The 17411-nt window shown below is 37.0% G+C and overlaps 1 protein-coding gene across 1 annotated transcript in view; it reads left to right on the top strand.

The window, feature by feature from the left end:
• MAN1A1 (mannosidase alpha class 1A member 1) overlaps nt 1-17125 on the top strand; it is a 139261-nt gene extending 122136 nt beyond the window's left edge. The window contains exons 9-12 of the mRNA XM_041470100.1: nt 6909-7128; nt 7977-8149; nt 13484-13599; nt 14262-17125. Of these exons, the coding sequence (XP_041326034.1) occupies nt 6909-7128; nt 7977-8149; nt 13484-13599; nt 14262-14388 (636 nt within the window). The 3' untranslated portion in view covers nt 14389-17125. The remainder of the gene's footprint in view (nt 1-6908; nt 7129-7976; nt 8150-13483; nt 13600-14261) is intronic.
• The last annotated feature ends 286 nt before the right edge of the window (nt 17126-17411 follow it).

The raw sequence follows: 17411 nt of genomic DNA, 5'->3' as shown, positions 1-17411 counted from the left end.
TTTTCATCTCTGGAGTTTCATGAGGATCTGTTTAACTGAGGTGACAGTCTGGTGGCTGGTTTGTGCTGACTGCAGTCTCCATTAAGCTGCTTGAAGTGGTTTGCTTTGTGATTGTAGTGGTCTTAAAAACTGCATAACTGATGTGGACAGTGAGAGAACTGCAACAACTCGAATATAATGGTTTGTCATACTAGGTAAAGCTAAAAGTGATTAATGTCTTGAGTATTCAATACTTGAGCACTTCTTGGCATTGAAGAAAATACATTAACGGGGTAGGCAGGATGCTGCAATAGCAGCCCATCTTAGAATGAAACGGTTGGTACCCAGCATTCCCACTGCATACTTTGTTTTGGGGTTGTTTTTTTTTGGTGTAGGAGGTGGGAGGCAACTTAACTGATGTAAGTTAAATGTGCTAAAATCAATAAACAGGCAGTTTTGTCAGCTGTCATGTTTAGAATACTTATCACCCAGCTGCACTGGTGTTCTGCATGTAGCGATAGTATGGCTGCATTATGTAAGAACACAAGATTCATTACACTGAGCAGAGCAGAACATCCAGAGGACTCACTGCTCCTCCTTATTCTCTTCACTGAATTTCCCCTCTCATCATGAGTTTTGATACTCTCATCAAGGCTTCTCCAGATTTTTTAATTGTTAGTGATTTACTGATAACTGCATAATGTCTTAAGTTTCAGACCAGATAAAGCATTTATTCAATTTTTTGATTGTTTATGGACTGTCAGGAGAAGCAGCAAGCTTTAATATTGTTAGAAGTCTTTAAGGAGGATTTTAACTAGAAAAATCTAAAGAGAAATTGTACAGGTTTTGCTCATGGCTTTGCTCTTTTCAGAGCAGCCATGTCCTTACTAGTCATGCTATTTTCCCTTCTGTTTTCTGATAAGAAAAAAAAAAACTTGTCAGAATCAACAGATATCCTAGAGTATCCAGAACATGCGCAACATTTTGAGAGTGACTTGATTTGGTTCATGCCAGGCCATTAATACCATTTTAAAATATGAATAAATTTATCCTTCTGGTAACACATAACATTTAATATATTTAGAGCTAGAGCACTGGAGCTCTGAGAGACACTAATAGATCTATGGAGGGAAAAAAAATCATTATTTTCAAACACAAGTAAATAGTCAGCTTTCCCCTAGAACTTAATCATCTTTTTAGTGATCAAATGAATAGGTATCACAGTAGTTAAATATTTGCCAGTGAGTCCCCTTTAAAAATACAGGACACTCCATTATAAGCACTCATATTTCATTGCACATATAAGCTTGTCTACATAACATGTCTAAAGTCCAAAAGAAGTAAAGTGCTTTGGTGCTTTCAAAATGTTTCTTATATTTTGTGTTTAACCAAATGAAAGATCTTCTGTGTTCAGATTTCAGTTCTGATTTTTAAAGCTCATTTAGTAAGCAGTGAGGACCTCAGCATAAGACACTACTTTTCTTTGGCAAAAGTATTTAAATTGTTTGTAACAAGGGCTGGAACTTCCTATTTAATCAACAAACTTTTTGTAATGAACTCACTAGAATTTGCAATGAAGGATAAATTTGATTAATTGTGAAGGCTGAGAAAGAAAAGTATCTGTTGTATTAGATCAACTGAACAGAGAAAATGTAAGGGAAGTGAAAAAGTAACAAGAAAGCAGACAATTTACTTAGAAGCTCACAGAATGTAAACCCGCAGTAATCCTGACCTGCTGCTGTGGGCTGTTTCAAAGCAATAAAATGTACTGGTGCAAGATGTAAATATTAAAATAAATAAGTAAGCAATTGACATTATACATCTTTGAATTATTGGAAATAACACATGATAGAGTTCTCTTTCATCCCCACGGTTGCTTCAAATGATCAAAATACTGTTTATGAAAATTCCTAGGGGAGGAAAAATATATTAAAAGTTTGAACAGAGATAATTTATGGTGCATTGTTATGAAGACGCCTGCAGAGTTGTAATTATCCCCAAAACAGACATTATAAACCCTTGAAACTTAGAATCATATTTCTGAAGTTTCAGATTTATTAAGGTGTGGAAATATGGAACTGTCTTGCTGAGCAGTTTTATCTCCAGCTACAGTGACATCTTGAGGCGGGAAATGAAACCACCTGGGTTTTGTTAAAACAGCAGTAATCACTGAAATTCATTAATCATAATTAAGAAGATACTGTAAACGTAGAGGTAAAATGCATAAGAGCTAGAAGAACTGTGGGGTCACATTGTCATTTGAGGTTTGCAATTTGTCATCTCAGCTCCTCCAGCAGAGTTAACACTTCCGTGGCACATGTCTGTTTAGAATTTGAGCTGCCTTGAGGAGCTGATTGTTTTTCCTAAGAAGCCTCCACCTGTGCTCTGCAGGCATCTCAGTTAGTGTTTTTCTTACCTGTCAGTGTAATCCACCAAGAGAACACCTGTAAAAATAAGCTTATTGATTAGTTTTTAACTCATTTGAACAGAGATGATTCAGTTCTGGGTCTTCTGCGTTTCCCTATAAACCATACATTCTAAACAACTCACAGGGTAAATGAAGGACTTTGCAACCACAAAATCAAGTCAGAGATGGACTGAAGGGTATGGTGAAGATGTAATTTAAGACGTGTGAAAAGCTTAAAGACGTGAAGAACTGAATGAAGAAGAATGGTTGTTTATTAGGAGAGTCCAGTTCTGCTTAATTTTGCAAGGGTAAGAACTGGCAGTGTAATGTATAGGTTAAGGAACAGACTGATAAGCAGAGAACACAAAACATATTGCCTTAACAATAAGAGCAGCAGGAGGAGGAAATCAGGTTGGGAAAAACTGAAGAGTTTCTTCTTTATGCTGTCAATAACAGAGATTACACAAACATGCAATTTGCAGTCCTGTAGTTGAAACCATTCCTAATGTCTTGTTCAGTGTGACAGATAGGCAAGGGCATAATTTTAACATGCAAACTCATGAGAAAGATGCCAGTAGTAATGCAAGGAGCACTTGAGTCACAATTCAAACTGTAAAAAGCACTGTTAGTGTTTCTAATTGAGTGCACAAGCATTTATACAGTTGTTGCATCAAAGGAATAATTTCCCACAAGATGGAGAAAAAGGTAATTTGGCTGAAGGCTTTATTGCAGTGAGGTCTGTAAGCAAAGCCTTAGGTAAAAGCTTAAAAAGAAAAATTGCCAGAAACTGTATTAGCTGTAAAAAGTTACTCTGGCTCTAAGAGCTTATGGGTACATGACGTATTGTATACCATACCAGCTTTACATGTAGTAAATGTATTTCTCTAAATGTCCGTAAAATGTTTATTTACCTTTAGTTTCCCCCTCCTTTTTTGTCCACTGCAGCCTCAAATCAGGCTGTCTCCATTTTTTTGTTTCAATTTTTTTTTTCCACTCCCAGGTAGCATCTGCTATTGCTCCCTTTGGTAATGTATATTTGTAGCTACCTTTCACTTGCTCAGAGCTTGAAAGCTTCCAAGGATGGGGCATCCACAACTTCTCTGGGCTACAAGTTCCAGTGCCTCACCATCCTCACAGGAAAGAACTTTTTTCTGATATCTCATCTAAACCTACCCTCTTTCAGTTTGAAGCCATTCCCCCTTATCTTGTCTCTACATGGCCTTGTAAAAAGTCCCTCTCCATCTTTCCTGTACTGGAAGGCTGCAGTTAGGTCATCTCAAAACTGCCTCTTCTGCAGGCTAAACAATCCCAATTCTGTCAGCCTTTCCTCATAGGAGAGGTGCTACATCCCTCCACCTGATCTGAAAACAGTGCAGGAAGGAATTATTTGTAGTTAATAATAATAATAATAAGGGGAGCAAGTTGAAATAGACATGCAATTCAAATAAATGTGTCTCTTGAAGTGAGTGCATAATTATATCAAAATAAAAATAAGTTTATTTTAAGTATGAAATTCAGAATCAATTGTACCAGACAGATCTTTTCACTTGGGTGGGTCTTTGTCATCACACTACTTATATTCTCCTTTTATGCTAACTTGTTTTACTCACTTGATTTCCCTGCCAGAACTGCACCCAAAGCACTGCAGATAGCAAATAGCATTCCCCTAGAGGAGCATAACCCTTCCTTCCTATCCTGCTCTTAAACTACAGATTTCATGTCTAGGTAAGAATGCATAGTGACCTAGCATGCTCTTAATAAAGACATACACACTGGCATAGATATTATCTGGCACTCAGGGACCCAGGATTGTACAAAACATGATAAGGCAATCGGAGAGTCTGTAATATATCTAATAACTACCTCATGAAAATAGCTTTAAATAAGATGGTTACATAATAAAATAACTTTTAATAGACATATGTACTAGTTAATAGGCCCCATTTATAAAACAGAGATGATTTGCTTTACTAAACATGAATACTTAAATTGGAAATATATTTTTATTTCGTGACATTCTTGGTATCAATCAACATCAATTTGTTAGTTTCTTAACACCAGTTTGTTAGAATAATTTTAAAACTCTTGGAAGTCATCCTTTTTGAGCCTGAACTTTAATTGTGAGCCAAAAGAGAGGAAAAAAACTTACCAACACTAATTGGTATTTTATAGGACCAGAATCAACTCTGGTCTAGTTAAAATAGTTCAAAAGTGCATCTTGCTGTTATGTCAGACAGATACAGCAATACTTCATTCTGGTTTTCAGTTATTGCTTTAAAAAATGCAACATAGGTAAATTTAGTTATCAATCTATTTTTATAGTTGCTTACTTTTTAAATAAATTCTGATCCAACAGCTAAGTGACCAGTAGAGTTATTGTCTATTTTTAGAACTGTTGTTTTGGTGAGATAGGAGATACCATGCTGAAAGGTTAAATGAAATGTCATTAAAATTTTTCCTTTCTCAACTTGGTTTTAGGTAGCATGTTTTTAGAATGCCCAAATAGGTCTGAAAGCTATTTGCTACAAAATTATTGTGTGTTTTCTCACCTTCCCCTTTCACATCTAATTCCCCTTTTTATAGGTTAAATTTTGCAGGATTTGTTTAAAGCACAGGAATTTTCATTATTTACTTCTGCTTTAAAATTTAGGTATGTTTTCCAGTAGTTACCTAGTAGCAAAAGCATGCAATCAAGGTGAAACAAGGGGTGGAGGAGTTTCCTGGGCTAATAGTGGCTCTGGATCTGGGCAGAAAACATCCTTACTTTGCACTCATATTACTGGAAAATAAAGTGTAGTTTTCAATGTGACATTCTTGGCAGAAAAAAAACCAAAACAACAAGTACATAAAAACTGCAGTTATTCTGCTGATGCTTCTAATTTAGAGAGGATTTTCCATGTTTATAGGAACAACCTTTACAAATGCTTAAATGGGGAGAAGTAACTACAATCACTACTTTCTCTTTAGAAAACTTTTTTTTTTAAATCCTGGCTTTTTTTTTTTTTTTGTTAATAGTTGTCTGCAGTGATATTTTTAAATGTTTTTTCTCTTATATAATGCATGTTTCTGGATCTTATGATTTCAACAGAGCAACCAGAGCACTAATGGATGGCTGAATGTATGACAGAGTTATCTCCTCTCCATTACTTTTGTAAAGAGTAATGCCTTGGTTTCCTTGTGGGCTTCCAATTAGTGTGCTCTTCTGCATCTCCTCTGTTGTTTTAATTCTGTTCCTCCCACAATGGCAGGTTGCCTTCCTGGATTTTGTAATTAGTGACCATACATTGCTAACGTCATCAACTTCCAGTTCCCTCTAGATTTGTGTATTTTTATTCTGCTTAGGATTTTTTTTCCAGAGATCTCACTGGGACCCTGCTCTTGATAGATAAGTGGAGGATTTCAGTTTGAGTGGGGAAACCCATTGGACTTTGGGAATGCCAACAGAGACCTAACATCATTCACTGCGCACACTGAATCATGTGTTTTGAATATGAGTTATGACTGCATACAATTTACATGAAATTATATCAATAACCACCTCCTTTAAGTCAGAATTAAAATGAGAAATACAGAAGCTGAAGTGATGGCTAATAACTATTGAAAGTTAAATTACTATTGAAAGCTAAATTACCTGAAACTACTCAATGTAAAAGGGGGAAAAATAAAATATTTCAAAATTTGAAGGGTATTTGGTAGGTCTTTCCAACATTTTTGTAAAACATATCCGGTAAATTGCTTGAAGTTGAAGCAAAATTAGTCATCATTACTGATATATGTTCATCTGCCTTGGTTTAGCTGCACTTTGAAGTTATGCTGGCTCCTATTATTCATTGCATTTTATGAGCAAAGGCAATACAGAGCAAAAACAACCAACATACAAGACAGCTTTTGTGGAAACCCAGGGCACAGGGAATATTTCTCTGTCTGCTCTGGGATGCCTTGACCCCTAGGGGAGCACTGACTTTGACCCTCATTCTTGGAGAAAGTTTCCTAGACTTCAAAATAGACTAGAATCTACAAAAGTGTGAAATAAATTATAAAGAGCTGTGTAGGTTTATCACTTGGTGAGAAATTTAGGTTTTGGAATTTTTAGTATGTTGTGGATGGAAGCAAGATGCAGGGCACAGGGTGTCGTCCTGAGTTTCTTCTTCATGCTTCTTCTTCCTTCTTCTTCATGGGTTTGGGTGATGTTTTGTAATTGGGCAGAAAAGTCTGCATTGCGAGCTTCCAGGAATCAGTTATTGGGTTAAAAAGGAAAATAATCTATGTGTCCTTTCTTAATTGGATGCTTTAGTCTTGAAAGATCTTGTAACAAAAGATTGTTAGCCATTTTGTGCCTTCTATTGAAAAGCTGCTGAACTCACAGTTGTGAGATTGTTTTACTGATAAAAAATAAACACTTGAGTCGGAACATGAAACTACCATCTCAAGTACCTTCAATCCAGACCCAGAGAAACCAATAAGTTTTGTCCTTTGCACTTTACCAAATGGGCCTTTGGTTTGAGACAGTGTCCTTCTGCAGGCCATAGAGACCCACCTCATCCGAAAGTCAAGCGGGGGCCTGACGTACATCGCCGAGTGGAAGGGAGGATTGCTGGAACACAAGATGGGACACCTCACTTGTTTCGCTGGAGGCATGTTTGCTCTGGGAGCAGATGGAGCCCCCAGTGACAAGACAGGCCATCACATCGAGCTGGGTGCTGAAATTGCCAGGACTTGCCATGAATCCTATGACCGTACACGTGAGTACCATGTCACAGAGTTTGGCTGCACTGCTCGCCTTCATGAAGGCAGCCACTGGTGGTTTTGCATAAAGATGAATGAAAGTTGTAGCACAGTGAGAAGTGCATCCCTTCTGAGCAAATGCTGCCTTGCTTTAAGAATAACTCTTAAAATGGCTGCTCTGTTTTATAAATAATTTCTGTGCACCTAAAGCGTATCTCCTCATTGTAGTAATTGACGTGACAGTTACATAACAGTAATTAACAAGCTTCTTTCACCATGCCAATTTCTGTATAGCTGAATACAAGTAAGAGAGGGACTCTTCATTGATGAATCAGTGTAGGTATTACTCATGTTTTATGCACAAAAGAATATTTTACACTCAGTTCTGTTGATATGATGCTGCAAACAGTAGAATTGCACAAAGAAAGTGGATTTCTGTACAGATAAATTTATTTGGATTTTATCATCTTCTTATAGAAATAACCCTGGCAGCATTTCAGGTCCCAGAGTGTATTTTCCAGTTTGATATAGGAAAGTAAATATCCTCATCTTTTAGGCAAAATTTCACTTGTTGCTAGTTATATGAAGTCTTCCAGAATGTAAATGTTAGCATCGCTGTTCAAACTGTAACTGCCATTTAAGGCATTGATGAAGAGCAGCTCTCTCCTACTCCAAATTATTTATAAAATATTTAAAACAGGAGGAGCTGCAGTATCTTTCATAAATTATGTCATTCTGGGTAATTTGGCTTTGTGCCACATAAAAGCCTAGCTTGATTTGGTAATTCGGGGAGTTTGATTTGGTTACATAATTTGAAACCTTTTTTAATGCCTTTATTTTAGTCTGTGGTTTTTTTATTGGCTAGGAATGAAACTGGGACCAGAAGCCTTCAGATTTGATGGCGGTGTTGAGGCCATTGCTACAAGACAAAATGAAAAATACTACATCCTACGACCAGAAGTCATAGAGACCTACATGTACATGTGGCGCCTCACTCACGATCCAAAGTACAGGGAGTGGGGATGGGAAGCTGTTGAGGTAATGTTCTATTGGACTTTTTTGTTGTTAAATCCTAGTAATGTTGTTAAGTGAGCTGTTGAATGATACCTGGACATTCAGCAGTTGGAAGCTGAATATTTATTTTAAATCAGGGATATCAATTCAGATTTCCAGGAATTCATTTGCCAAATAAATGACATTTTGACAAAACAAAAAACTGCTGATACTGTATAACAGCAATGTACCTTGTTATTTTTCCATCTTAAATATTTCTAGGATGAGGGGTCACATTTGGATGTACTGTCCCAGATGTTGAGTGTTGCTGCATGTGAATGGAAAGTGCATACATGTGTCAAATTTGAGTCTTGGATATGGAAATAAGTTTTATTAAATGTATTTTCAGTAATACTGTGAAGGTGATTTTAATTGAGGTGACAAAGGCCAGGATGAAGGACTAGATAGTACCAAACATTAAACCATGTTACTTTCAAGAAACCTAAGTTACATGGACAAAACTCCCTAAATGACAGCAATCTCTTCTGGATTTGATTTTTTTTTTGCCCCACTGGCCTTTGAGCTTCAAGCAGTCATGCTAAGCCTAGCTATTTGTGTTTGTCTAGCACAAGCCTTGCAAAAGGGCAGCTAGTCTGCGCTGCAAAGAATGGGCTTGCCATTGCTTCCCTTATTTCAGCAGTTAATCACTCTTACTCATAAGGTTGAGAGCCTTTAGTTTTTCCATGTTTCATCCTCCAGGTATGGGTCCTTATTACACTTCTCTGGAGTTCACTTCTGTCCTCCTCACACTAGGGTGTTGCCCTTGCTAAATTAGCTGACATCTGATAGGAAATACAGCAAGCTGAAAAACATTATTTTTCTGGCTCTGTGTACTTAAGAAAAATGAAAAAAAATCAATCAAAACTCTCTGCAGTATTTTGCTCACAGTGACCTCTCTTGTGCAGAGGTATTGCTTTCCAGGATTTCAAAAATATCTTGTTTGTCAGTTTACCCAACACCTTTTGCTTCTAGAAGTGTATGATTACAACATTCTTGGAGGGGCTTGCACCACTAGTTATAGAAGGTTGACCTGCTCTGAGGGTAGAACATGTAGATTTGTGCCCTACAATTTCTTATCCCTAAGGGACCCTACTGGAGAGCTGTAACTGGGTTATGACCCCATAAACCAAACTCCCTCCACAGCAACCAAGATCTGTGGGTTGTGTTCAGTATTCACTGTGTAGATATTGATCGTATGAGAAATGTGCCCATTGAGCATTGTGGAAAAAAGGTTATTTCAAGTCTGGTAATTAGATATCCTCCAGGAATTAAATTTAAGGCAAAATCTGCTTTCCAAAAAAGAATAGTAGTATTACCTATGCTTATACTCTCTAACTTCTTGCCTGAATATTCATGATTGTTGCATGCCCACACTGAGCACTGTATTCAGCTAGGTAGAGAGCAGTTATTTAGGGCATTTTATTTGCCTCCCTAAGGTGCTGACTCTGGGGGACCCTGATATGCTTCTGAATTGCTAATTCCAAAGCAGTTTGGGTTTTAAAACCTCTAATTTAGAGGGCTGTTCCCTTACTTTCTTCTTTGCTAACATCACCCACAGGCACACATTTTACTACTGGAATCTTCCCAGGCAGATTATAATTGGCATATTTACAATAGCTGTTTGTGGAAGTCATCCCATCAGGCTTCAGCAATGCCAACTGTTCCTTCTCCAGGAGATGATTTTCCTGACTCATTGTTACTGCCCACACTGATAACACTGTTATAAACAATTGAAATGTTTTCCTTATTATTCTTTACCCATTTGGTTCAGTTTGTTTGTGTTTCTTTCAAGTTGGTACACTTGTTTACCTCCTCCTCACTCCCCACGTGTCCCTTGTTTAACATTCCTGTGGTTATTCTCAAGCTGGCTCTAGCACAGCCAGATGGGTGTGGGAGATGCAGCTGGTCCCATTCTGCCCAGGGCCCGTCTTCCACCTAACGTGCAGTTAGTTGGGTGTTTCACAAAAACAAATCTTACAGCTTTCCAGAACTTATGCAGTCAGTTGTAGGTTTGAAATCTTTTTCTTCCTGTTCTCTCTTGGTGTTTATAGCCATACAGCTCTACCTAATATAGTATTTTTTTGTAACAGTACATATCATGCTAGCTTACTGTAACTATGTCATAAATTCTGTTCCCTCTTGTTCCTTAATGCTGCCCCAAAGAGCACCTGACCCATTCTGTCCTTGGGGAAGCCCCCAACCACTGAGGGTCATTGGTTTAGTTGCCAGTACCTGTTGCACAAAAGGGAACCTGAGATTGAAACATGAAAAAAGAGGAAACGAATGATCAGACCATTTGTGTTTTGTCCAAAAAATGTTGTTCTTTGTGTGTTTCATGTCCACTTCTAACTCATTACTCTGGCAATAAGAACTCATTAGGTTTTTTTCCCAGTGCCCTTGTAGTAGAAAAGGAGGCAGTTTTAGAGTCGTGACTTCTAAACTCTCTGACAAGTCTCTTAAGTCTTTCTCTAACTTTATAAACTAAAAATATGCTATAGCCTCTCCTTTTTTTCTTTGTGAATTTACTTTGCTGCTTTGAGTCCAAGATAATTTTTTATGCACTTGGGCAGCTGGAGAAAATGCAGTTATGACCACCAGCAATATCCACTGTTACTGAGTCAGAAAGGTTTTATCAGCTTAGCTCATGAAAGCCTGCCTTTTTGCATTATAAATGTGGCACATATTTTAAATTTGTAGCACTTCCTTTGTTTTTCCCTTTATGATAGTTTGAGACTGTCAGCCAGTTTTCACTGTGCTTGATGTTTTCCATTACTGTATCATAACTGATCCTAGCTGCCCTCATTTCCTGAGAACTACTTATTTAAAATGTGTTTGATTGTTTCTTCCTGCCCACCACTACCCCTATCACTGTGAACATCACTGTTCTCTCAAACTGCAGGAAAGGGTACAAAAGCCCATCACTGCCAGGATGGTTGACAACCTAGAGCCTTTTTATCCTATTAATCCTGCAGGTGGATGTCCTGTTCCTTTAGTTAGGTGGAAAGTAGCTTTGAGGGATGAGATGCTTCATATTTGCATCAAGCAGATACTACCAGAAGGCAAACATGGGGAAAGTTAACCCCTTAGTTTACATCATAGCAGTGCCTCCAGCTATCTTTATGATGCCTCTGAACTCAAAGAATGCTCAAAGTAAGTTAGAGCATATAAATGGTAAATTCAATTTGCTTTTATTTTACCTTGCCCTGTATAGAATGCAGATATTTCCTTGCATAGTAGCCTTATCCTTCAAGTTCTGCTTCTGCTGTGCCTTGAAAAACATCATCTTTTGTTTGACATTGAAAATCCAGACACAGATACAGCATTCTGAATTCGTTGCAGTTTGAAGTAGACAAGCAGGAAGGAGTACCAGCCCAGAGGAAATTACTTCTGTAAACTTAAGTATATTTTCATTTAGTAAAAGTGTCCAGGAAAATTAAAGAACCTAAAGACACATAAGAAAAGACAAATAGGCTGTTATATTTTAAAGTATCTCTTCTGGAGAAAAATCCCTTTTAAATATACGATAGGCAGCTTACTCTCCAGTGAAAACTACGGAGAGCCTGATCTGCAAGCCAAATGTGTGCAGACAGCTACAGGGACTCCAGCAAAATCAAGGACGTTTAGGATAGCTACTCACAGCAAAACACAGATCTTAAAGAGCCTTTAGAGCAGGGGAAGATGATGAATACTTCAGTAATTATTAGTGACTCTTAGTCCCATCTGTCTTCAGAAAATACGTACTCTGCCTGGTTTAGATATATCCTCTGCCTTGCTTTTTAGCTTGTGTGTTTTGAAATGCAGCATCTTTCCCTAAATAAAATCTACACATCCTGTACTCACTTCAGTGGTATTTGTAGTAACTTCAGAAAGGGAGGAACCAGTTATCTCCTGGCTCTCTCTTGGTGGGGATAAAGCCCCAGGTATTTCTGCCTGAAAGTTGTTGTTCCAATACCATCTCCACAGAAAACACCTTGTTTCACAGTAATGTGGTCCTGAGTGAATGCAGCCATCCACAATCCTTACTGTCATTTTCATTGCAAGAAGTTATTTAGGGTTAATTTTGTTTTGAATAATGAGTTGTTTTAAATATAATCATCTTAAATTCTCTTCACTCCTTCCTTATACTGTCTGATACCAGAGAGTTGTTGTAAAAACTAATAAGAAAAATTAATAAAGTAAGAATACTTGTGGTCTTGTTAAATACATAAATTATAAAGAAAAAAAAACCCTATTAATTAATATTTTAAATATAGTAGTGATAACCAGTATTTAAATAAGGTATTGGATAGCAGTATATTTAAAGAAGTTATGGCTCATATATATGCATATAGGTACCACCTTTCTCCTGCAAACACCTAAGATAAAGGAAAGCAACAAAGTTTATTGAATAGTCTCACTGTATATACCTTCTACATTTCCAGCATCTTTTTTGCCCTTTTATATATACTCTTCATCTGATCTTTTTTCTCCTTCATAAATATAGGACATTCGTGTGGGCAGAAACGAAATTGTATTTTTACGTGGCCCATGTACTCCTTTTTATTGTGAAATAGGAATCAGTCATCTGTTTTACACCTTTTAACTGAATAAAGAGTTTGGAAACTAGCTAGAGAAAAACACCTTCTTATTGTTACAGCTAAATTATGTTGTGTTAAGTCCTGGCTTTCTGTCTACACCTGTGTAATAGACAACGCTTTTTTCAGAGAGGTAGCAAAGAAAAATATGACTGCTGCTCAAGAGAAATTCAGTCAGAGCCCAATATCAGTGGTTTCCCATTGAAAAATTAAATAACTGCAAAGAGAAGCCATATAACTTACACAGAAAATTGAGAGTTGCCTTTCTTTTTTTTGAAGGGATTTGCAGGAGTATGATCTTTAGTATGGTGTTCAATTATGTCACAATCATTTTAAGTAGCAAAATATGACCAGAAGAGGTATAAGTAACACAATTTCCAAAGGCTGAGAGACTGGGAGAGAAAGGCTATTGTTACTCCTATTGAAAAAGGGGAAAAATAATATAAGTGAAAATCCATATGTCTTTAAATCCTTATACCCATACATCATTCCTTCTGAAAGCTGGTTTGTGTTCACTTTTTATTCATTTATTATTTTGTTTCTCTTCCTGAATATGAAATTAGACTGGTATGCCTATGTCTTTTTTTTTAAAGAGTTTTCAATCTAGACATTGACCAAGTTTTCATCTCTTTATCAAAAGAATTGTGGCAATTGTTTTTTGCTAGTTTTATTGCCAAACAGAAAACCTGACATAATATTAATTTTGTTAATTTGGGTGATTTGGGTGTTCTCTTCCCTGCTTCAGGCACTGGAAAAACACTGCAGAGTAGACGGCGGCTATTCTGGCATTAGAGATGTTTATAACAATCATGAAAGCCATGACGATGTGCAGCAAAGTTTCTTCCTTTCAGAGACACTCAAGTAAGTTAAGAAAGTTGACTTTCATTAATGTGAAGTAGTTCTGTGTATCATCTTTACTGATAAGTACTTATCATTAGTACTCTTGACACTGTCACGTAACAAAATCTGAGTGAAGTAGCAGAGCTCTTCTTAGGTGACAGGAGGTAAAATTGCCTTTTTTTTTCCAGTCTGGGTCAATAAACTAAATTCCCTGACTTCTGCAAATTATCTTTACTTCTGATAAAGGTACTTGATAGTTTCTGAGACATTGCATCTCCTGTCTTTGATAGGATCTAATTATATATGCAAGCACTAATGAAACAAATTGACTAGACATAGAACTTAACAGACTTCTATTGCATATTTTTCATTTTAAAACTTTAGAAAAAGAAGAAAAAACAACTTCCATGGAAAGCTTGCAGGGCCTGTTAAGAGAAAAAAACAAAAGCTTTCATTATCCATCAACATCTCCTAAATCTTTAATGAGATTAAACTTTTGTCTTGATCTCTTCAGTTCTGGGTTGTTTTGGTTTTTTTTTGCTGTGCAAGAAAAAATCAGTCATGCCATCTCAACAGGAAGTTTAGTACTCAAGTAAATTACATATGAATTAGTGTGTGTTTTCCTGAAAATCACTTCCCCGATGTGGTCTCATTTCCTGCTTTTTTTTTTTTTTTCTTGCCAGGTACCTGTATTTGCTGTTTTCTGAAGATGATCTTCTTCCATTTGAACACTGGGTCTTCAACACAGAGGCTCATCCTCTCCCTGTTCTTCACAAAGATGATGGGACTAAAGAAGAAAACCAGAAATAGATGAAGATTAATTTATACTTTGTTTCATTCCTTACGTTTCCAGGACTTAGGCACATGATTTGGTTTTAAATTCCTAAGTTAAATTTTTTAATCAAGTGTTTTGCAGTCTGTTTTCTTTAACAGTAAATTTTTATGAATGTACCCAAATTAATTATGATAAAACCTTAATCCTCTAATTCAGATTAATGCCTTCTTAGAAGTGAAATAGGGTATCTTCCCACATTCTGTTAGGCTGCAGTGTCATTTTGGCCAAAAAAAGCAGAAGGTCTGCATGTTACTTGTTTCCTGTTATGCTTTTAATTTGACTGCAAAATTCTTCTCTCCTCTGTGAGGAGATGTATGCTTTAAGCTGTAATATTTTGCCATGTTGCAAAAAGCCATATTGAATTAAGTATAAAGAGCTTTTTCTTTTTCTTTTTTTTTTTATGTTCTATGTTAGTTTGTTTTGTGTGTCATCCAGGACAAATCTTGTGACTGTGACAGCCTCTTCTTATGCGGGTCTATCATTACTTGCTGGAGTATCTGATGTATTTCACTGTCAATGAAGTTGACATAGGGATATTTTCATCTCATGCAGACACAACTGAAACTGCAGTATAAGTTGAAGTTAGATTAAACTAGTTTCTATGGATTTAGCACATTAGTTAGCAGACCTTAGTTTTTCAGGTTTTGATTAGAATATTGTAATGGAATAAATTGTTTCCTCCCTTTTCTAGGTGGTGTTATTCTTATGTCTTTGGTCAAACTACTATGGAGTAAAATAAGATAATAATTTCATATTAAGAAAGGGTCTATTAACCTTCTTTATATATTCAGTCCAGTAGCTTTCATTTGGTTGGTTGGCAAAAGAATCCACTCAACAACATTCTCCTGGAAGTTCAGAATTATATCAGATACAGTTTGTTTGTTTTTCTGTTACTTTTGCAAAGATTTAGGTAGGTCCAGACTTGACACCAGATTTGATGGTTAATTTTTACAAAGCAATTTAATGTCTCTATATGAATAAAGATGGATGTTCAGATGCCTTGAAGTAAACCTGCCTCCTCAAAAGGTCATTCAGAGAGGAAGTTATTCTGCATTGAACTAAAACTTTCTGACAACACTGTCTTGTCATAAGTAACAGAAATGCAATGTGCTTAAAAAATATTCCTTAGAGTAGAGGCTTATTAAGAAAGGTGACAGCTTTGCCAAAAATGTTTTGCTCTGTGGCATCACCAAAGGGAAAAAGAAATGAGGCACAATTCCTGTTTTACTTGGTTTGAAGTGGTTTACATGACTTTTAAGTCTACCTGTTTTCATTTAGTGATGGGATGACTTTCATGCATTTCAGGTAGGAAACACCTGGCTTCCCATTCTGAGAAAGAACATTATTCACTGACTGGACTGCAGTAGAACAAATCTGGTTCTGAACAGGAACATTCTTGAATGGTATTTAGTAAGATAGCTCACATGTCCAGCATTGCTAATCACAGCTGAGGGAACACATTTGTTTAGGCTTTAGAGTACATTTTTTCTATGCTGATAGAGGTCTGCAGTGGAGATTTTCTTAGGTAGAAGCCAAAAATAGCTAATTACACTTTTATATACAGCAGCTGGAAGCTGACCCATAGAGCTTGCCCTCCAGTCTGTAAAGACAGCGCTGCCCGCTGACAGAGGAGATGGCACGTGCCACACAGGCTGCCAAAGACACTGGTGTAGGGGACAAGGCAAGGATCCAATGATGCTCCAGCACAGGCTTGGCAGAGCTGGGCATTTCTACATGAGAAGGGAGTTATTGGGGCACTTTGGTGAGCCTGGGCCACCCAGCACTGGGAGAATGGATAGAAATGGATGTGCAGGTAAAGCTTGCTTACACAGAGCCAGCACAGCAGCTCAAAACATTTTGCTCCACTGTTTTTTTAATTATTATTTTCTTTTTTAAAGTACGTATTCCCTCATGGCCCAGCAGGTTTCTGAGCCCAACCAAGGAAGGATGAGGTCTTGACTCTCTCCTCGTTGAAAATCAGAAATTCTGCTGCTTTTGATTCTCCAGAATTTGTACCACTGGAGGATTATACTTCATTGAATCTCTTTATAAATAGTATTTATAAGGGAGATTTTTTTTTCCATCCCCTGAACCACCATAGCTGTGGAATAAAACCAAAATATTTCATCTCTTTTTAACATGAAAAAAATTTTTTTTTTCTTAGTTATCCTTACTGGGTCACCTGCTGCTACTGTCCCCCACATGTATGTGCTGCTTTAGACCTCATCTCAGTTAAATAACTAAAAAAGCTCAGACAGAAACAGTCTTTGAGAAGTGTGTTTTCTAAGCCGCTTTCTACGTGGTTTTCTTAACCAAGGTTTGCTTCCCCCAGCTGTCTGTAGTGATTTTGCTGGTACTTAGCGAGCTGAAGGGAGGAGCAGAGAACCAGGCAGGTCTTCTCCAGGTTTCAAAAGCAGGCTCCAGTCACACAGCTCTATGTGCATTGGGTCTTATGTACTTAAATATAAGCATCATGGTTGTTTCCTTGTAAAACAGACATTTCATATGAATTTTTCTTAACGTGGGAGTTAGGATGATCTGAAAGAGCACAAATTTGATGTGGTATTGGTATTCAGGTTGTATGTACAAACTGCACTATAATGTACTTTTTGTAAAGTAATGTAAGTAGACGAGAAGATTGTACAACGTGTAGATCTGCCAGCTGTAAGAAAAAAACTTTTCATAAACTGAGAATATATCAATTTTTTTTAATAAGCCAGGGGGGTGTGGCAGGGGGGGAGAAGCCAGTGACATGGACACATTATCTTTGCATAAAGATACACACTGCCCACACTTCTTCCATTCCTTTGTAGTATAATAATGCATTTGAATCCACATATGTTGAGTCCCCAGAGGTAGATCCCTTTAAATGGCACCAACATTGTTTCACAGGGCAAAAAAATATTTTTTTGATTGTTTGTGAGATAAATATTGCATATGTGTTGGTTATACACAGATTTTTGCAATGCCCAATAGCTCACTGTTTCTATGGTAACTT

This window comes from Pyrgilauda ruficollis, unplaced genomic scaffold (assembly GCF_017590135.1).
Source record: "Pyrgilauda ruficollis isolate IOZ18807 unplaced genomic scaffold, ASM1759013v1 scaffold24, whole genome shotgun sequence".
Lineage (NCBI taxonomy): Eukaryota > Metazoa > Chordata > Aves > Passeriformes > Passeridae > Pyrgilauda > Pyrgilauda ruficollis.
Note: the sequence above shows the minus strand (reverse complement) of the source record. Positions and strands in the feature narration are given on the sequence as shown.